Here is a 21409-nt window from a genome sequence, read left to right on the forward strand (position 1 = left end):
TACCGAAAACCATGTCTATTACTTGCACGACAAGGACCCCAAATATCCGAACGCCCTAAAGAAAATTAAGTACTACGGGGTGCAGAACGAGATGGATAAGAAGCACGATGATGTTTACCCAACTCGCAGCCCTCACACTCTAGCCTATCTAAAGACTTAAATTGCGGAAACAGAATTTTTAACCTAGACAAGGATAAATGTCCTAACCAATAATGTCATTGGAATGACAACTCTCCACCTACAGTAGTTGCAGCAGCAGAAGCACATGGGGCAGCATCATAAAGATAATATAAGCCATCATTCTCACGCCCACCACCAAACGTCTTTCTCGTGTGAAGATCCTGAAAAAGATGGTGAGAAGGAACAAAGGTTACTGAGCAATTCAGATTTTTAGTGAGTTGACTAACTGAAAGAAGGCTTAAGGGAAATTGAGGTACATGTAATACAGAGGAAAGAGAAAGATTGGAGTTAAGGCAAACAATACCATGCCCAGTAACAAGTGTAGAAGATCCATTGGTAAGGATAACGGGGGAGAATATGAGAATTAGATGAAATGGAACTGAAAATAGATGACTTACCAGTCATGTGAGCAAAAGCCCCGGAATCAATAGTCCAGGGTGTAGAAGTGGTGGAAAGAAAAGCAAGTGTACCTGCATGAGCCAGTGTGGCAGTGGAAGTGGACGCCCCAGTAGTGGAAGTGGATGACTCTAGACTCTTTATGCGCCGCATCTGCTGATGAACCTCATCACGAAGAGTAGTAGAGGAATCTGCCACAGCTGAACCTGATTTAGTATCACTGGGTGCAACTATGTCTGTACCATCTTCAGGAGCTACATGATTGGTCAAGTGTTGAGCCCACTCTAGTTTCCCATGCTTGGACCAGCATGTCTCAATAGTGTGATAGAGTTTCCCACAATAAGAACACTGCCGGGCAGCTTTGTCAATATGCTGTCCACCTGAGCCACGACCACCAGCACCACATCCTCCCTCTAAATTACGGCCTTTGCCACGGTCTCTACTAGTAGTGAATGCTGAGTTTTCCTTGGGAGGAGTGTTGTCTAGTTTGGAACTAGGAGAGGCAATGCGCTGCAGCCTAGAGTAAGTATCATTTAGTGTGGGACAGATTCACCAGCCAGTAGGTGACCCTTCACAGCCTTCAAACTTGGACTCAATCCAGCCAAAAATTTTGAGACAAAGAACTCATTCTGTTGAACCTTCAATTTTTCAATGTCAGTAGTAAGGGGCTGAAATACATTCAGCTCTTCAACAATCCCCTTAAAAGCACTGTAGTACTCTTGAAGTGACTTGTCAGCGTATTGGAATTGGAATAGCTTCTCATAAAGATCATAAATCTGGGTCATACTCTTCTCTTGAGAATATGTCTCCTTCAAGTCATCCCACACTCCTTTCGCAATCGTGTGAAACATGACATTGGCAGCAATATTAGGTGCCATGCTATTCCATAACCAAATCAGAATAATCGCATTCTCCTTCACCCAAGTACTGTAGTCCTTTGAGTCTGGAGCCAGAGGAGCAGAAGTAATATAGCTAAGTTTTTCCTTGGCAATAATGTAGACACGGACAGCTTGTGCCCAACGAAGATAATTGGAATTCCCCTCGAGTTTAATGGATGCATAGTTGTCATGGCGACGCCATGGCATCCTGGCGCTGGAGAGGGTTGCATGGCGACCTACGCCATGGCGTCCCTCTTTGATTTCTTCTTCCTGTCTCTCTTTCCCTCTTCGATTTCTTTCGATTTCTTCTTTCCCTCTTCGATTTCTTCTTCGATTTCTAAATTTTCTTCTTAAAACTTGAGAAACAATAGAGAAAAAATAAAACATGGCTTGAGTATACATCTATTAACACATTAAAAATAGAGAAAATAAAAAATAAAACATGGTCGACATGCTTGCCATGGCGTTCGGGCGACATGTCGATATATCGACGTGACACCCCTCCACCGACTTGGATCGCCGTGACAACTATGAATGGATGTAATCTGCGTATTAACATTATCTGTGGTTGTCTGTGTCAGCCATAATGAGTGAAAAAGATCTTCAAAACAAAACAGTAAGGGCAGCAACACTAATTCAGGAAATTCTTCAAACACTTGGTAGGCAGCAGCCAAGGGTTTTGAGGATGTGAAAGAGGAGCAGCAACACACACTGACTCCAGCAGTATAAGAGGCTTCAATAAGTGAAGAAGGTACAACCCAACAGCAGCCAGAACAAAAATCGTGAAGAATAGCTCAAGAGGAGATTGATCTCAGTTTTAGAGAGAATGTTATCCACTTCAATTATGCAGCATAGACAAGTAATTTGGTGTGCAAACAACTGCAATTGATCACCAAGAATCACAGCACCAGTCTTCAATCAGCATAGCTTCAACACAGCCACACAGAGGAGAACGATTTCTCTAGGGTTTTTACCTAGGATCGATATTTGCAGTCCTTGGTAATAGGCAGTACAATCTTCAACTTAGTAAGCATCAGCAGTATTGGTAGAGATAAAACACTTCATTAATAATGGAAGGAGTGATTTTAATTCATGGTAGAAGCAGCACTAGTTGGCTGCACACCACATGGAAAATTTGAGAAAGGAAGATCAGCAGAAAAAATAGTGGAAGGGACCTAATCTGATTATAAAAGCTCTGATACCATGTTAGAATAACAGATTCTTACAACCAGATTTAGAAGAAACAGGAAAAGAAGAAGAAAACAAAGGGAGGAAGAAGAGAAACACACAAGCTCAAAGGTGGGAGAGAACCTGCGGCTAGAACAGAATGTTCTACCGCAGGTCTATCCCTATCTATTAATAATAATCCCAAAATAAAGCATTAGACCATACTGCCCTTACAACTACCGCAGGTCTATCCCTATTATTAATAATAGGGTAGAGCTAACACACAAGAGAAATTCCGAAACTACCCCTGACTAACAACTCTCATCTTCTAGTTACTGTTCACGTGAACAACGTATAGTACTGTTCATGACACTGTTCATGTGAATAGTGTATAGTACTGTTCACAATACTGTTCACGTGAACAGTACCCAAAGCACATTAACACTCCCCCTCAAGCTGGAGCATAGATGTTAATCATGCCCAGCTTGTCACAAATATAATCAATTCTCACACTTCCCAAGGACTCAGTAAAAATATCAGCAAGTTGCTCCCCTGTACGAACATGTTGTGGAGCAATAAAACCTTCTTGTAGTTCCTCTCGAACAAAATGGCAATCAACCTCTAAATGCTTCGTCCTCTCATGAAACACAGAATTGGAAGCTATATGGATAGCAGCTTGATTATCACACCACAGCTGTATAGGTAACTCCTTCGTAAATTTCAACTCACTCAACAACTGCTTCATCCACATTAGCTCGCAAGTAACCTGTGCCATAGCCCGATACTCTGCCTCTGCACTAGATCTTGTTCCTACTGGCTGTTTCTTGCTCTTCCAGGACACTAAATTCCCCCCCCCCACAAAGACACAATACCCAGTGGTAGACCTCCTATCCACAGGAGAACCAGCCCAATCAACATCACAAAATCCCTCTACACGTCCATGACCATGATCAGTGTAGAGTAGACCACGACCTGGAGCTTTCTTGAGGTATCTCAGAATTCGAATCACAAAATCTCAATGTGACGTCCTAGGAGAGGACAGAAATTGACTTACTACACTAACCGGAAAGGCAATATCCGGTCGAGTCACAGTGAGATAATTTAATTTTCCAACAAGTCTCTTATATTTTTCCGGATCATCAAGAGCATCACCACTATCAGCTGTCAACTTCAAATTTGGGTCCATTAGAGCATCCAAAGGTTTAGACCCAAGCATACCTGTTTCGGAAAGCAGGTCAAGAACAAATTTCCTCTGGGAGAGAGAAATACCTTTACTAGACTGAGCTACCTCAACTCTAAGAAAGTACTTCAACTTACCAAGATCCTTGGTCTGAAATTTACACTGCCAATGTAACTTAAGCTGCTTAATGCCTTCAACATCATCACCAGTGATGACTATATCATCTACATATACCACCAAAAATATCCGAGACAGAGCAGCAGCCGGTTGACCATGGGAAATAGTACGTTGCACCACATATAAAGGAAGATCCTCATCCAACTCCAAGGAAACAAAAGATGTATCATCATAAGCAGTGGACTCAAAAAAGTTAACATCAGCAGAGACAAATTACTTTCGAAGAACAGGTGAATAACACCGATAACCTTTTTGAGTGCGTGAATAACCCAAGAAAATGCATTTAATAGCCCGGGGATCTAATTTGGACAGACCTGGACGATGGTCACGGATAAAGCAAACACACCCAAAAATTCTAGGTGGTAAAACAAAGAGAGGTTCAGTAGGAAATAAAAGAGAATGAGGAATCCCACCCTGTAACACAGAAGCTGGAATACGATTTATAAGGAAACAGGCAGTTAAGACAGCATCAGCCCAAAAGATTTTTGGTACTTTCATCTCAAAAAGAATTGAACGGGTCACTTCCATTAAATGTCTATTCTTCCGTTCAGCTACACCATTTTGTTGGGGTGTATCTGAACAAGAAGACTGGTGCAACATGCCACGTCAGCCATAAAAAAATTCAATGGAGCAGAAAAATATTCAAGGGCATTATCACAACGTATAACACAAATATTCTTATTAAACTGAGTCTGAATTTCAGTAACAAATGCACGAAAAATGGCAAACAGCTTAGAACGACTTTTCATTAAATAAATCCAGGTGACTCGAGAATAGTCATCGACAAAAGTAACAAAATATTTAAATCCCATCTTAGAAGTAACAGGGCAAGGCCCCCATACATCAGAATGCACTAAAGAAAAAGGGTAGGCAGACCGTTTATTGACTCTGGGGGGATAACTCACACGGTGGAGCTTTCCAAACTGACATGACTCACACTCTAAACTAGAAAGGGAACTAAAACGAGGATCCAACTTCTGTAAACTTTGCAAAGACGGATGGCCCAGCCGACAATGAACTTGATGTGGAGACAAAACACTGGAATAAGCAACTGAAGGAGAGTCTTCAAGATGATACAACCCCCCTTGCTCACGTCCCCTACCAAGCTTCTTCTTCGTCATAAGATCCTAAAAAACACAAGAATCAGGATACAAGGTCACTGAACAATTGTAGGCTTTAGTAATTTTACTAACAGAAAGAAGGTTACAAGGGAAGTCAGGTAAATGGAGAACAGAAGACAAGGACAAGGACTTAGTTGGGTTGATAGTACCCGTGCCAGTGACTTTGGCAAGGGAACCATCAACCAATGTAACACTAGACTCCGAAGACCGAAAGGAAGAAAAATTACCTAACACACCAGACATATGATCAGAAGCACCTAAATCAATGATCCAGGGACGAGAAGTAGAGAAACACGCAGTGGCATTACCTGTCTGGACACAAGTAGCCGTGGAGGAAGATGTAGAAGGCCGAGAAATCTGAAACTGTGTGAATTGAGCAAAAGTGATGAACCAGCAAGCAAACACGATCGCCAACAGCAAACGAAAAATTCAGAGATCGATTTTAGAACAAAAAATCGATGCAATCTCAATATCCAACAAGGATCGATTCAGGGAAAACCTTACAAAGAACCTTCAAACCACCAAAAAGAAGAACTGAAATCGAAAAATAATTACCTCCCAAAACCCTGAATCGATATCAAGCAATCACCACAAAATCGAGATTAGGTTCCTTTATATAATCATGAACCAGTCTCAGCAAACTCCACCAAAACACAACATAGGGTGCTACAGCCCCTTCAAACTGTGGTCACAAAAACCAAACGTGAAGCCTTCAAAACTGCAACACTGTCTTGATCAATTTGAGAGTAATCGAGTACGTCCTAGGATGTAGAATCGACTCCTAAGATCATAGCTCTGATACCATGTAAATAAAACTAGATTTAATGGAGAAGATGAAGAAGAAGAGAAGTGGCTGTAATCCTTTGGGGAGAACTATCGAATGAAATTGTTCTCCCCTCTTCACCAATATTATTAATAATAAGGCAGAGCTAACACACAAGAGAAATTCCCAAACTGCCCCTGATTAACAGCTCTCATCTTCTAGTTACTGTTCACGATACTGTTCACGTGAACAGTACCCAAAGCACATTAACAGTTTGGAAGCCGAAAACACTTGAAGGAAATCGATTGATAAGAAATGCAGCAATAAGACCAGCATCGCCCCTATAGAATTTTGAAAGATAGATTTGCCGAATCACTCATGTTATGATCTTCTACATCCTAGGTCTCCCCGTTCCGTCATCTGGCTTATGTTCTTCATGTAGCATTCAGACCGAATGACTATGAAATTATGTCGATACTTCCACATAAAGTGGTAAACATTAGAGAGCGGGTGACCTCTAGAAGATGACGGTTCTTTCGCTCTGGAATACCATTTTGCTCAGAGGTGAGAACACATGAGTTTTGAGAGAGGATGCCATGGGCATCAAGATAATGAGGAAAGGACCATCAATGAACTCAGTCCCATTGTCGCTCCATTGAACCTTAACTTGCGCATTGAACTGAGTTTGATACATTTTGTGGAAAGACTAGAAATAAGAAAAAGCTTCGGATTTGGTCCGGAGAAGATATATCCAAGTCAATCGTGTACAATTATCAATAAAAGTGATCAACCATTTAAACCCACCCCGAGCAACAGTTCTAGAAGGAACCCATATGTCAGAGTGAATAACAAAAACAAAACAATGATTTTATGATCACTGGGAAAACAAGACCATCGTGTGTGCTTTGCAAGTTCACAAATATCACAAGTACAACGGTGCAAATTACAGTGTTTAACTAAAGAAGGAAACAAACAACGTAAAATATGAAAGGAAGGGAGATTGAGACAATGGTGCCATTGATGCAGCTGAATAAGAGCATTGTCTTCCCGAATAATATGAGCTGAAACTGGAGGAGCAATAGTGAGACTCGAATCCAAATAGTAAAGGCCATCTCGTACCCTACCGTATCCAACCGTTGCCCCCATCACTAGATCCTAAAAAACACTATGGATAAAATAAAAGGGAATAAAACAATTGAGATCAGTTGTAAGACGGTAAATAGAAAGCACCATCGGCACATAGGTTAGGGACATGCAGAACAGAGGATAAAGAGATAGTAGGAGTGCAAGAGATAGGGCCTTTACCAAAAATGGCAGAGAGAAAATAATCAGCTAATCGGACCTTGTCCTTACCCAAACAGGGGTTATAAGTGTGAAACAAATCTGAGGATCTGGTCATATGATCATAGAGGCTCTAAAATCAATAAGCCACGAAGAGCCAAAATGAGAGGAAGCAAGAAATATACCTGATTGGACAAGATGGGAAGCAAGTGAAGTGATAGGTACCATGGTAAGGGTTGCAGTGCCAAGTTGAGTCATCATACGCTGGAGAGCAACCAACTATTCAAAGGAAAAAGGAGCAGTAGTGGTGCTATTTGTGGTCTCAAAGAAAGGAGCTTGGGGCCAAGTAGAGTTTTATTTCCCACCACGCCCACCTCCTTTAGGGCGACCATGAAGCTTCCAACATGCCTCTCTGGTGTGGGGAGGACACCCACAATAGTCGCACTTAACTGGGTTTAGTGGAAGAACCAATAGAATCTGAAGCAAGAGAAGCCTGAGGGGTAGTCACCAGGGCAAAACGAGGAAGGGCATTAGGGGGGATCATGATTGAACAACGTTGGTCTTTATGCTGAACAATATTATAAGCCTGGAGAAGATTGGGAAAAATGTCTCTGTTAAGCAATTGGACACGAATCTAATCATACTCTGGGTTGAGACCAGTTAGGAAATCATAAACCTGTTCCATCTCACACTCCTTGAATGTGTCAGCATCAGAGGTGCAAGCCATGGGAACAGGGTGATAAAAGTCCAACTATTGCCATAAAGTGTTGGGAGCAGAGTAATAGGCAAAACCAAACAGCTCCTTCTAAGTAGTTTCGCGAACCTGATAGTGAAGCTCATAAATCTGGGCATAATTACTAGTCTGTCCATATTTTTTCTTTACAACATCCCATAAATCTTTCACAGAATTCAACAGAACAAAAGTTTGACTAATAGACAGTTTCATAGAATTCAACATAAGTGACATAATCAATGCATCATTAGCCAACCAATTTTCCTTGGCAAAAGCCTCAGTAGGCAAGGGGGTGTCACCAGTGAGGTACCCCGAAAAACGTGACCATGAAAGATAGTTAAGTCCATTCAACTTGGTGGGTCATGGCTGAAGAAAGTGGTAATGGGGAGTGCCAAGGCGGCTCAAAGCCCCACCCCCAGTACTAAGGGAAGTAACAAAATCTTCCATCATAGAGCCAATGAAATAAGCACAGCAAGTTGTAGGAGAAGTACCTCACAAGGAGCAACTAAAACATACCAAGAACTAGTGTAGCATGAGGCGGGGCAGCAAGCATAGAGTGATCTAATAGCCATGACGGGGCACAAGGGCCAATCCCAAGGGCTGAAATGGCAGGCTGTAACTATAAGGAACCAAGCGAAGGCCTGGAATGACCGGCGATGGCACCAAATGTTTCGGCAATATTTCAGTAATTTCAGAAAAATTTTGAACATTGCACCTTATATATCAACAGTTATTTCATTTTGGTTTCGCAAGTATTTTTGTAATTTTGGCAAAATTTAGCCAAAATTTCAAACATTGCTCAAACCTTAGTATTCAACATCTCAATCTACTATAACCCTAGGTTAGCGATACTCTAGCAGATAAGCACGCCAAATAAACGGTCAATAGGAGCACTATATATGGTTGGCACTTCCACTTATTTAATTTTCTAATATAATTGAATTACAGTTCTTCCCATTGGTCAACTTTAAGCTCTTACCCCTCGTATTATTCCACATGCCACCTCTCTAATAAAAAAAATACTTTATTATCTACCAGAAAAGGAAGACTAAGACTCAATACAAACCTAAAGATATGAATAGAAGATCAATAGGATATTGCATCAGGTGTTAAGGTGTTGAAAGGAGTTATCTTTTGGATTTGTTAATGCCTTGTATATAAATCAGGTATTGTTGTTTTTTGGTCAGGTGTGCAATAAAATTTAGTTACTCATAAAAAAATTGCAATCCTCATAAGAACAAAAGGAAGAAGAAAAACCTTTGAATCGTTTTGAGTAAGAAAGCCCAAAAAGACAATTGCTTATTCACCTGATTCCAATGCTTTGAAATTCAGAATCATAACCAAAATCATGGAAGGGATCCAATAGCACTGGCTAGTGGATCATGCTGAAAATAATAATTTCTTAAGATTTCTGTGTAAGACAAATTGTTACAAGATGTTAAAGAAGATCATAATTTTTAAAGATTTTTGTGTGAGACATATTGTTACAAAATATTAAAAAAATCCACACAAAAAATTAAAGCAAAAAGTAAAGGATCCCCAAGGCTCTTGTGAATAAGTAATTGTTACCAAGAATTTACCATATTAAAATTCTATCCATTTCCAACTTCTAAGCAATTTTTCTCCCTTTAATGAAATGAAAGTCCCTACATCAATTAAATTACAAGGGAAACAACTGGGAGAAAGGATGAAGGGAGGGCATTAACAAACAGAACAAGTTGCCTTTGTATCACAATATACAGACCGTAATCTGGAAGCAACTTAAACACTCTGACCGGTAAAGCCATTAAGAAAAGCATAGCAAATACAGAAAATACGAATAAAAAAGGTAGAAAAAACAGTTTTAGTTAGTATATTCAAAAACCTAATCATTCAAACCAGTAAACAAGTAATTAACAAATATTATACACATGTGGACTATAAATAGGAAAAGAAAGAATCATGTAGTATTGCTAAAGATTTATTACCCAGAAATTGAAAAGCTTTGGAAAATTAATTCAAATAAAGTCTAATCAAGGGAGAAAAGAAGTGGCAAAGAACAATTAATATGCCTTTTGGCCTCAGAAAAGGATTGTACCAATGCTATAATTGTATAGGCAAGTGTGGTAAACAAAAGTGTCAATGTCCAATGCAGATATGGCCAAGGAGTGTTTGCCAAGAGAACATTTTAAAAGATGAATGAAGCATCCAGCAACATATGTCTAATGAGATTAGAATGAGATACTTCTTTGGCATAGAAGTAAGCAAAGAAACCCAGCTATTCTCATTAAAGAACACAGGAAAAAGAACAGTAAATAAAAAAAATCTCCAAAGCTTTGTTTGTGTGGGTGTGTGTGTGTGTGTGTGTGTGTGTTTTTTTTTTTTTTTTTTGGGGGGGGGGGGGGGAGAGAGAGAACACTTACTTGGATCAAACTCTGTTCTTGTTCATTGTGTAAGCGAACAATTCTTGCAGGTGATTTCCAGACAAGAACCAGCGTATCAAATACACTACGATTATTATGCAACCATTCAGGCATCAGTTTAACCAACGCAGAAATAAGAGCAAGTCCCTGAAAATAAGCATCTGAGCTTTCACCATGGGTTGCAGAAGGTGGATTAGAAAGACTTTCAGGTAGAGGTGTAACACGATTTTCATCACTCATTGAAGCAGCAGGTGGAGTCATTGATCCTGATGCCACCGATCCTTCAGATTTCGGAAAGAATTGGGGAAAAGCATTTGCAAGTATTTTCTGTGGAGCCTTTGCAAGTTCTTCTCTCAAGGGTTGGCCAGCATCTGAACGTATTATATACATAAACCTGAAATGTTCACAATAAAATGAAATTTCAAGGAGTGGGGGGAAAGAACAAATCAACTGGCTTCAAAACAAAAAATTAGTAACTATAAGTAAAACCACTGCAGCTTCATTTAACCCTTACCGCCTAAAGTATTTAGGCTGGCCTAAACGAAGAAGAAAATACTCAACAGATTCAGCTGAATATCGATTTAAGAACTTAGTGAGTGGAAGGCGATAAGGACTGTTGATTTCACTGTAGAATTGTCCTTGGGGAAGAGCACCTTCCAAATCTATTGTCAGTGTCACAAGTTCATCCAGGAACCTCCCTGCTGCTGGAGGGAGCAGGTGGAAAAGCTCAATAATAGCTGTGCATGAAACAAGAGCCTCGGTCTGTTATTAATAACAAAAGAATAACTCAGAGAGAGCAAACATACAAACATTATACGATATACCTGCCGCAATCTTTGGTTCCTCTCCAGCCTTCCAAGATTTCTGACATTGAGCAAGCTTTTCTGGTTCCAACCATTTCCTAAGGTGCTCCAAGAGCTTACCACCCAAGGTAACATTAAACCAGTTGGAGAGAAGCTCAAGCAAACGTGCCAGACCTTGCAGAAGAGGCATGCTGAGACTCTTCGTGTGCGCCAAATTTACTAAAATAGGTCGGAGGCTAGTCTGCAGAAGGTCTTTAGGCATCCTTTGTTGTTGAATAACCTAAATGTAAGAAAAGGTTACATAGCTATCACGAACCTTGCATGGACAGTTAGTATTAGCCGAAGAAATTATATTTAGAGATAAAGATGGCCTGTCAATGCCAGGTAGCACCAGCGGTGCATGTGCTAGAAGGACTAACTGATGGATGGGCTCCACTGCAGTGATTTCCTTGTCTAGAAATTGATAAAAAAATAAAATAAAATTTTGAGATCTCCAAAATACTCAACTCAAATCAACTAAGCCCTTCATCAACTAAATGGGCTCCACTCAACTCAGTTTAAAGCCAGATTCCCCAAGCCATTCAATACTGTTCCTCCATTCAACTCTGTCTAAAGCAGATTCCCCAAGCCATTCATATCCTTTCTTACCACTTCTTCCTGAGTCATTTTTGGTCTACCCTTTGGTCACTTCACCACTCTACTACATATCAAATAATTCCTTACTGGATCCATGACTTAGGGAGAAGAAGTGAGAAAAGATGTATGGATTAGGGATGACACCAACTTTGGATTTAAATAGAGTTGAATGGGAAAAAAGGACTGGTGTATCTGATCCCATTTAGTTAGAGTCAGGATTAGTTTGAGTTGAGTTGAGCTATCGATGAACTCAATGGTTTCCAATATGTACCTTTTAAAAGCTCCACCACCACATTTAGAAGATCAGAAACTAATATCAATCAGATGGTAGGATAGTAGGATCAGTCGATAAAATAAACCCTTGGGAGTACGAGACTCAAATGGAAACCATCACATGGTGGATACAAATCCCCTGCATGAGAACCCGAGACAACAATTTACTGTTGCAGACAGCTATTGACTGAATATATAAAAAATATATATCAATCAGATGGTAGGATAGTAGGATCGGTTGATAAAATAAACCCTTGGGAGTAAGAGACTCAAATGGAAACCATCACATGGTGGATATAAATCCCCTGCATGAGAACCCGAAGCAACAATATACTGTTGCAGACAGCTATTGACTGAATATATAAAAAATATATATAAAATAATAATAAAAACAAAAACCTGTCGAAGGCCCTCCTTTGCAACAGCAACAATTTCTGGTGTCCGACAAGTCAATGACTTGAAAAACATGGAAATGATCTTTGCACGCAGTTCAGAATGATTTGGTGTTTTAAAATCAGCCCATGCCATGGCCGTACAGAGTAATTCAATACATGCTGTTCGGAGTTTGTTCAATGACGTTGCCACTTTTGGATTCATAAATTTCACAACCCATACGGTCTCATCAGCCTCAGCAATTTGCAGAGCTTCTTGCAGGAAATTAACAAGCTCAGGAGTTAACTTGAGAAGAGGGGGTCTTAATGCCAAGCAAAAATTCAGAGCTGTAACTGTGCCAACCTGCATGTCAGGGCAATTATTTCCAGTGTCTTAAATTAAGGAAAACAAATACACACTGAAAACAACAACCAATAGATTCTACCTGTTGATCAACATTCTTGGACCGGAGTGGCCGCATTATAAGGGGCTGAAGCAACGGTTGATACAAAGGCTCAAGCAACTCTGAGACTTCACTACCAGTCCTACTTGCCAGAAGTGCCAGGCATGACTGTACATTCTTCCTAACAACAAGGGATGCATTAGGATTAAACAACTCTGAAGCAAGAAAATCAACAACACCTTGAAAGCTTTGTCTGCGAGGTTCACTATTTGCTTCATCAACATTATTAACCACACGGAGGACCTGGGTAAGCACTTGACTTGTCTCCTCCTGTTCTTTGTTAGCATGTGCCGGAAGCCTTTTCAGAACATATACCAGACCACGGACAATTCTTACTTGGAAAAAGCATAAAGTTTCGACTGTGACTTTACCCACCAAAGCTCCTAACCCCATTACACCTCCAATTTGAGCCTGCCAGGTACTTCCATAACAACAATGCAAAAGACGAGGCAAAAGTTGCTCAAACACAGGGATCCTCACACTGGGGGGTGGGGAATATACAGGATTCATTGATGGACTAGAAACCATCATAGGAGTACCAGGACCACCCCTTGAAGTCAGCACACCACTATGCTTTGAGCGAGCAAGGAACAGGAGTGTTTCAGCAAACATGTTTAATGCACTGAGGGCAGCCTTAGCATGGAGTCTGTTTTCATCTGCCAGCACATCCACTAATGCATCCAAAAATACCAACGGATCCAACTCCTTGAGATTCGAAGAAGTAGAGCCCCTAGATCTGGAACCCATGTTATTAGTTGATGAAAGCACAGGGCCCACAAGTTGCCCGGTCGCAACTGAAGAATTAGTTGAAGAGTTCTCTATATGGAAAATCATAGCAAAATGGCGGCAAACATTGAGAACAAAATCATCCTTGTGATCATGGAGATCTGGTTCTGCAGTAGCAGCAATGATGGTCATCAGGAGAACCTTAAAAACTGATTTCTCAGCCATAAGTTGTGTTTTAGTCTTGACTCCCAAGTCACCCTGCAAAAATATCATGATTTTAAGTGTGAATTCCAAATTAGAGCAAGATCAACTACATCAGTGTCTTAACACATATCCCACAATTCTGTTTGGTTGGATGGAAACCGAGGTGTGAAAAGAGCAGAAAACCATTTTCCATTCTGTGATTTTCTGGTGTTTGGTTGGACAGCAAGTACCAATATCATTTCCCGCACTTTCCAAAGAAGTGCAATACTTCTAAGTTTCACTTTCCCTTCAAAATCTAAGGAATGAAGAACAATTTTTTTTTCTCATTTTCTATTTAACCAAACACCTTTTGGAAAGGGAAACCTTCCATTACTTTTCACCCTTTTCTTTTCTCCTACTTTCTTTCCCCTCACTCTCCATCCAACCAATATTCACAAATTACAAACGTACATACGGTACATGCTTACACTATATGAGGAAAGGTCCAATCAAAAGGTGAAGTAACACCAAAGCCACAAAAGAAAAGGTTTAGAAATTCAAAATATAACAGATTCCATGATTCTCTTGAAGCGCTCATGTCAGTGGCTGGTTTAACTTACCTTCCATTGTCAGCCAAATTTAGGTGGGGCAAATTTTCCTTACCTAGGATTGTCATTGCTGTCCCAATAAGATATCCTAAGAGATGAATAAGTTGTGATTATGAAATGCAATTGGAAGTGGTAGAATCCACCATATCAGGGGATAGTACAGCATTGTAGTGTGGAATATTTAACTCTAGTGGAATTTCCCAGTTTTAGATTGGTTCCATGTAGTGTGAATGTTCATAAAGAGTTTGGAGGTTAGGAATCGAAATAGATCATAGATTGTTGACCTTAGGAGGAACCTTGATGTAGGACAAAACAAGAAGAAAAAGATGCCAAAACACTGTTCACGTGAACAGTGTCACAGCCCCTTATTTTGCCTTAGTGAGATATTATTAGAAGATCCTTGGTGGGGACCACATGAGAATCCAAGCTTTGACAAGAAAGAGGATCAGCTGCTAGAAAACTCGAAGATCTGATTTTATTTTGTTACTATTCTCTTAACTTAGTTACTAAATCTATTAGTTTCTATTTTAGTTATTCTTGCATAGTTGCATGTGACTGAATTAAGTTTCTATTTTAGATAACTTCTATTTTGGTTAGGTTTTAGTCGTTTCTATTTCCCTACTTTCTATTTTAAAAAGTTTCTATTTTTATTGTAAGCTTGCCTAAGCTATTAATAGGCACCCTATTGTAAGGAAGGAGCAGATTTTGGAGAATAGAATTTTCAGACCATGTTGCCACCGATTATAGGAGTAAATCCTTGTTTCAACAGCTGGGATAGCTGTGGGTTAGAGACCCAGGCTGAGAAAGCTGTTCCCCTACCCCCCCCCCCCTCTTCTTCTTCTTCTTCTTCTTCTATCTTCAGCTCCTCCCTTCCCTACTCGATCAACACTGCTGTGCTATTTTTTGTGACTGCAACTTATCACTGTGAGAGTATACTTCAAAGATCTGAATCAATCCTCTGTCAAGTTCTTATTAGTTGCTGCTGTTATGAACACCTGCAGATCTGGGTTTTATTGCAGCAACTTCAAGCTCTCGGATCTCCAGATTCATCCATCAGTTGTTGATGATATTTGGAGGCTGAAATACACTCAATGAACCTTTCCTTGGATGGTAAATTGAGTCCAATCCAATGGTCAGGTTTGATTATATCTGTGAGCTTCTAAATCTGAACTTAACCTTCGAATTCTGAGATCTGTGGATATCTCAGCATCTAGCCATCACTTGTGGCTGAGATTTTGAAGGTTCATTCAACCCAATAAGACCTACCTTAGATTGGTTCCCCAGCTCCATCAGAGTTTCTGAGTTACTAAATCTGCTGCTGGTTATTTTCTGGTTAATTGCAGTCTTATTTTGACCGCTTCTGTTGCTGTGATCTTTGCAGCCAACTGATATGGTTATATAATGATCCTATTGTAGAGTGGTTCTCAGTTGAACCTCATCCACATTAGGTTTGGAGTTGAAGGGATAAGACTTAGTTCAGTTGAGATGAGTTTATGAGATAAACTTGAAGGAAAATAATTTCGAATTAGACAGAACTTATGACATCTCTTATGGAGAACTATCATATTTCCTAAAAATGAACCTAAAATTGAACATTTGCTTCAAACATCTAAAGCAATTAGAAAAATACGCACTAGAAAAACTCCAAAAAACATTTAAGAGAAAAAACCCCCAAATCAGCAGCATACAAAACGTATTCACAGGCACGATCGTCGTTCTTCTCCGATTTTGCTTTGTGAAACCGAAAGGTTTCAAGAAATTGGACTCTGATGAGAACTCATCAAACCTTCAAGAGTGAGTTGCAGCAACGTTAGAGGCAATTGGTTTCAAGAGACTGCGAGTTCGAAAAACCCGACAATGGGGAGAAGCCGAACCATAAAGGGTGAGTTGCAGCAACTCCTTCTCAGTTTCATTTTCCAAAGAAGAATGCGAAGTCAAGAGAGAGATTGTAGAGAGTTAAATAGGTAATGTTATGTTTTAAAGTCAAATGTCATAAATACCTCTGACCCTCTTAAGTGAAGATTCATTTCACCACCTTTTCATAGAATCGATTCTCAAGGGTGAAAAACACCAATTTGGTGTTTCACAAATGAGGCTCAAAACTATGCCCAAAGTCCGGATCATTTCAAAAAACAAAAAACAGGTTGGTGATGCCATATAATTTTCAACTCATTTATGTTCTAAAAAAAACAAAAAACACCAGAATTTGTTTTTTAGAACGTTGTCTATCAACCACCTGATCCCGACTCTTGGTACTTAACTAATACGTGGTGCCGACTTTGTGGTGCCGACTCTTCGACTAAGGAGGCAATCCTACAAGAATGTCGACAACTAAGACTAATACGACTAAAGGGGGGAAGCAAAGTCTCCAACATTGAAGGCTTTGATCGCTCGCTCGCCCCTCCGTATTTATGACTCAGTCGAGATTGTTGTCCAAGCAACTAGACCAAACATATGGATTGCGAATCAACTCAACATAGAAAAGCCCTAACACAACAATCAACTCTATGAGCGCCTCGCGCGCTGAACTAGAGGCGTTGTTGAAGGAGTGGTTGAATATTGAATACCCGAACTATTTCAGAGGAGCACAATTTGACTCGATTCAATCCTTCCTGTTGCATTTTAATTCATTATGCAACTCTATTTAGTATATATTTTCAAATGAGAACTATTTCCTTAGCTGATCTTCATCTCTAATAGATCATCCAATCTATATTCTTTTTCAGACTTCTATAGTCCCATTGGGCCATGAAAAAAGTAAAATAAATCCGTAAAAAACTACCTTCTGATTTTATCCTGATGGCAATACAAAACTCATGGCCATCAACGTTCTAAAAAACATATTCTAGTGTTTTCTGTTTTTTGTGAAACAGATATGGGCTGAAAACTGTATGGCATCACCGGTCCCTTTTTTTTTTTTTAAATGAACCGTACTCTGGGCACAGTTTTGAACCTCATTTGAGAAACACCAAATTGGTGTTTTTCACCCTTAAGAATTGATTCTATGAAAAGGCGGATAAATGAATCTTCACTTAAGTGGATCAAGGGTATTTATGAAATTTGGCCCTAAAACATAACATTACCTATTCAATTTTCTACAATCTCTCTCTCGACATTACATTCTTCTCTGGAAAACGAAACAGAGAAGAAGCCGCTACAACTCAACCTTGAAGGTTCAATCTCAACTCAACGTCGGGTTTTTTAAACTCGGTCTCTTGAAACCAATCGCATCTAACGCCGTTGTAGCTCAATCTTGAAGGTTCGACGACTTCTCATCATCGTCCCATTTCTTGAAACCCTAGGGTTTCACAAAGTAAAATCGAAGAAGGACGATCATCATCGTGCATGTGAATACATTTTGTATGCTGTTGATTTGGGGGTTTTCTCTTAAATGTTTTGGGGGGGGGGGGTGTTCTAGTGCGTACTTTCCTGATTGCTTCAAACATAGTGTTCAATTTGAGGTTCATTTTAAGGAAAGATGATAGCTTTTTATGAGAGATATCATAAGTTCTTTCTAACTATTATTTTCCTTTAAGTTTATATCATAAACTCACCTCAACTAAACTAAGCCATGTCCCATCAACTCCAAACCCCTATAGAAATTTACACCTTCGTCCTAAAACTGAAAGTGAGCATTGCAAGATACCACTTCAGAAATACCCTTTAAGGTCTGCACTTCTGCCTGATAACATCTGTGATGGAGCCAACTAATATGGTGGTGGTACTTCCCACTACATGCAAATTTCTATGTTGTTTTACTTAATTCTTTATTAACTCATCATTTTTTCTAAAATAATTCTATATCAAGAACATGTAATGGCATTGTTACTTCCATTGTACCCAAGCATACTGAACTTAACAAAGACTTATATGGCTATGTATAAGTTTTGTCTAACTCGGCATTATTTTTCTTCAAATTTATCTCATAAATTCACCTCAACTGAACTAAGCCTTATCCCATCTAAATGCAGTTGGCTACACAAACTTTGTTTTGCCTCTACATTTATCTCATCAAATTCGTAATTCAAAAATATGCAAAATTATATACAGGAAATCATAGTTTAAAATCAAAATCAGTTAGAGTGCTCCAAAGCAATCGAACGCAAAAGAGCTAAAGAATGTTATTTCCATTCTTGTAATACCATATGAGCAGAATGAAAACACTGTTCCAACCATACGGAAGCACAGGTATGAAACCATCAACTCCTGAAATATGGAGCTGAACTCCAAAACCAATGTAGTCATAATATCTGAGGTTCTCTGAACAAAGGCTGCAAAACAAATGATGCTTTAAACTATCATCTTTCATAATATGGAAAATGATTTCATGCAAAAGCTGTCAAATGTTTGGTTGATGTGATTTGATAATTCTAGGATTTCATCTTTTTTTCCTTCTTGAATGTGTGTGTGTGTGTGTGTGTGTGTGTGTCTATATATATATAATTATTTTTATTTTTTTGTAAACAAGAAAAACGATTCTGTTAAGTGCAGCCCATACAGGTTTCTGTTTTTTCCCAGCCACAGAAAAGTATTCTTTTTTCATTGTTACCATACAGTATTTAAGGACCCAGAATCGATCCAAAAACACAGAAACACAACAAAAATGGTATCGGACCTAGAATCGGTTTTTTAAAACAGAAGCGTTGCCATACACACCCTTAATGTCCAGGCGCCTAGGTCGATTTGTCGGTTTTGCCCTGCTTCCAAGCCCCCGCCAACGCCTTGTCTTCGTGACAACTATAAAGGGCATACCCAGTGCACGAGGCTCCCGCCACTGCAGGGCTTGGGGAAGCTCATAATGTACGCAGCCTTACCCCTGCTTTCGCAGAGAGGCTGTTTCAAGACATGAACCCATGACCACTTGGTCACAATGGAGCAACATTTACCGTTGCACCAAGGCCCACCCTAGATGCCGTGACAACTATTATCTAGTAATTAACCACAATTTTCAAGGGGTTACTTGGTAGGTAAAAGAGAAAGGATATAAAGGTAATTAAAGGGCATAAAAGGCTTGGGACTTACGAGAATATGGGAATGCAATGTTCAAAAGATAATATTATTGGGGGGGGGAGACCAGAAATGGTTCAAACTTGGGTTTCACAGCAAGGGTGGTTTCAGCAAACAAGGTTCTATGGCTAGAGTTTTCTGGGTCAAACAGACCCACACCCAAAGTCCTAGAAAGAAAATGATTGGAAGGAAAGAGATTGAGCCCAAAATAGAAGGGCTGCTGGTACCATTAGAACAGGGTACCAAGAATAGTTTGTAGGGAATGAATAGCGAAACCAGAGAAGAAAGAAGAGGGAAAGAAGAATGAGAATACTTGGGAGGGAAGAGGAATCAAACCAGGGAAGATGTGAAAAGGACGGGGAAGAAGCCACGCAGCCTCCAATCGCACCATAGCAAAGCACAGTAAACAAACTGTTAACAGAACACGACGGGATGTAATGCTTGAGTGAGTAATGATCACCCCAAGCTCTTCTATTTATAAAATTGAAAAGAGAGAACAGAATTACAAATAGGCGATGTGGGACTAAAACCCACATAGCCGACTAAACAACTCAAGAATATAAAAGACAAATATACCCTTTCGGGTTTGATTACTCAACACTCCCCCTCAAGTTGGTACATAGATATCACACTTGCCCAACTTGACCAAATTAGGATGAAACATCTTTCCACTCAATCCTTTAGTGAAGACATCAGCAAGTTGATAACTTGACTTCACAAAAGGTATACAATTCTGTCCACTGTCCAACATTTCCTTGATGAAGTGTCTGTCAATCTCCACATGCTTGGTACGGTCATGTTATACTGGATTGTGGGCAATGCTGAATGTTGCTTTGTTGTCACAGTACAACATCATTGGACGATGAACAGAACCACTAAGATCTTGGAGTAAACTTTGAAGCCACAATAACTCACAGATTCCTTAAGCCATAGCACGGAACTCTACTTCAGCACTGGATCTTGCCACTACATTTTGTTTTTTACTACGCCATGTGACAAGATTACCTCCAACAAACGTGCAATACCCTGAAGTAGATTTCCGATTAGGATTACCACCCCAGTCCACATCTGTGTAAGCTTCAATATGAAGATGATCATGTAGGGACAAGAGAATTCCTTTTCCTACAGCCGACTTCAAGTAGTGGAGAATACAAAGAACAGCATTCATATGGTTGGAGTAGGGATCATGCACGAACTAACTGACAAGGCTTACCGCAAATGATGCAATGTCTGCTCTTGTGTGAGAGAGAGAAATCAATTTTCCCACCAACCGTTGATAACGGCCCTTATCAACGGGAGTGCCATCTTTCTCTTGTAGACGAGTATTGGCTTCCAAAGGAGTATCACAAGGACGACAACCCAACAAACCAGTTTCTGAAAGCAAGTCCAGAACATACTTCCTTTGGGAGAGAAATATGCCTTTGGAAGAACGAGCAACTTCAATCCCAAGGAAGTACCTTAGCTGTCCAAGATCCTTTATTACAAATTCTCGTCCCAAGAAAAGTTTCAGTTTAAAAACTTCATCAGCACCATTACCAGTCACAACTATGTCGTCGACATAGACAATAAGAAGAGTGATCTTATCTCCGCGACGCTTGATGAACAATGTGTGGTCAGCATTGCTCTGTTTGCACCCTATAGAGATCATGGCTCTATGGAATCTCCCAAACCAAGCCCGAGGAGATTGCTTCAGCCCATACAATGCGCGCTTCAATCTGCAAACCTTCCCATTAGTTTTTTCAGAAGAAAAACCTAAAGGAATCTCCATATAGACTTCTTCTTCCAGCTCCCCATGAAGAAAGGCATTTTTCACATCTAATTGGTGCAAGTCCCAACCCAGATTAATAGCATATGACAATAGGACTCGGACAGTATTCAACTTTGCAACTAGGGCAAAAGTCTCCTGGTAGTCGATCCCATAGGTTTGAGTAAACCCCTCAACGACAAGTCTGGCCTTGTATCTATCAACTGATCCATCCACCTTCTGCTTGACAACAAATACCCATTTACAGCCAACTGATTTCTTACAAGAAGGAAGAACCACTAGCTACCATGTCTCA

At 39.9% G+C, this 21409-nt stretch overlaps 1 protein-coding gene across 1 annotated transcript in view; it reads right to left on the reverse strand.

The window, feature by feature from the left end:
• LOC122661912 (transformation/transcription domain-associated protein-like) overlaps positions 1-21409 on the reverse strand; it is a 96722-nt gene that overhangs the window by 41157 nt on the left and 34156 nt on the right. The window contains exons 14-18 of the mRNA XM_043857423.1: positions 12808-13809; positions 12390-12725; positions 11103-11361; positions 10793-11015; positions 10279-10672 (exon numbers count right to left, since the gene is read on the reverse strand). Coding sequence (XP_043713358.1) covers positions 10279-10672; positions 10793-11015; positions 11103-11361; positions 12390-12725; positions 12808-13809 — 2214 coding nt within the window. The remainder of the gene's footprint in view (positions 1-10278; positions 10673-10792; positions 11016-11102; positions 11362-12389; positions 12726-12807; positions 13810-21409) is intronic.

The sequence above is a fragment of the Telopea speciosissima genome, chromosome 5 (genome assembly GCF_018873765.1).
Source record: "Telopea speciosissima isolate NSW1024214 ecotype Mountain lineage chromosome 5, Tspe_v1, whole genome shotgun sequence".
Lineage (NCBI taxonomy): Eukaryota > Viridiplantae > Streptophyta > Magnoliopsida > Proteales > Proteaceae > Telopea > Telopea speciosissima.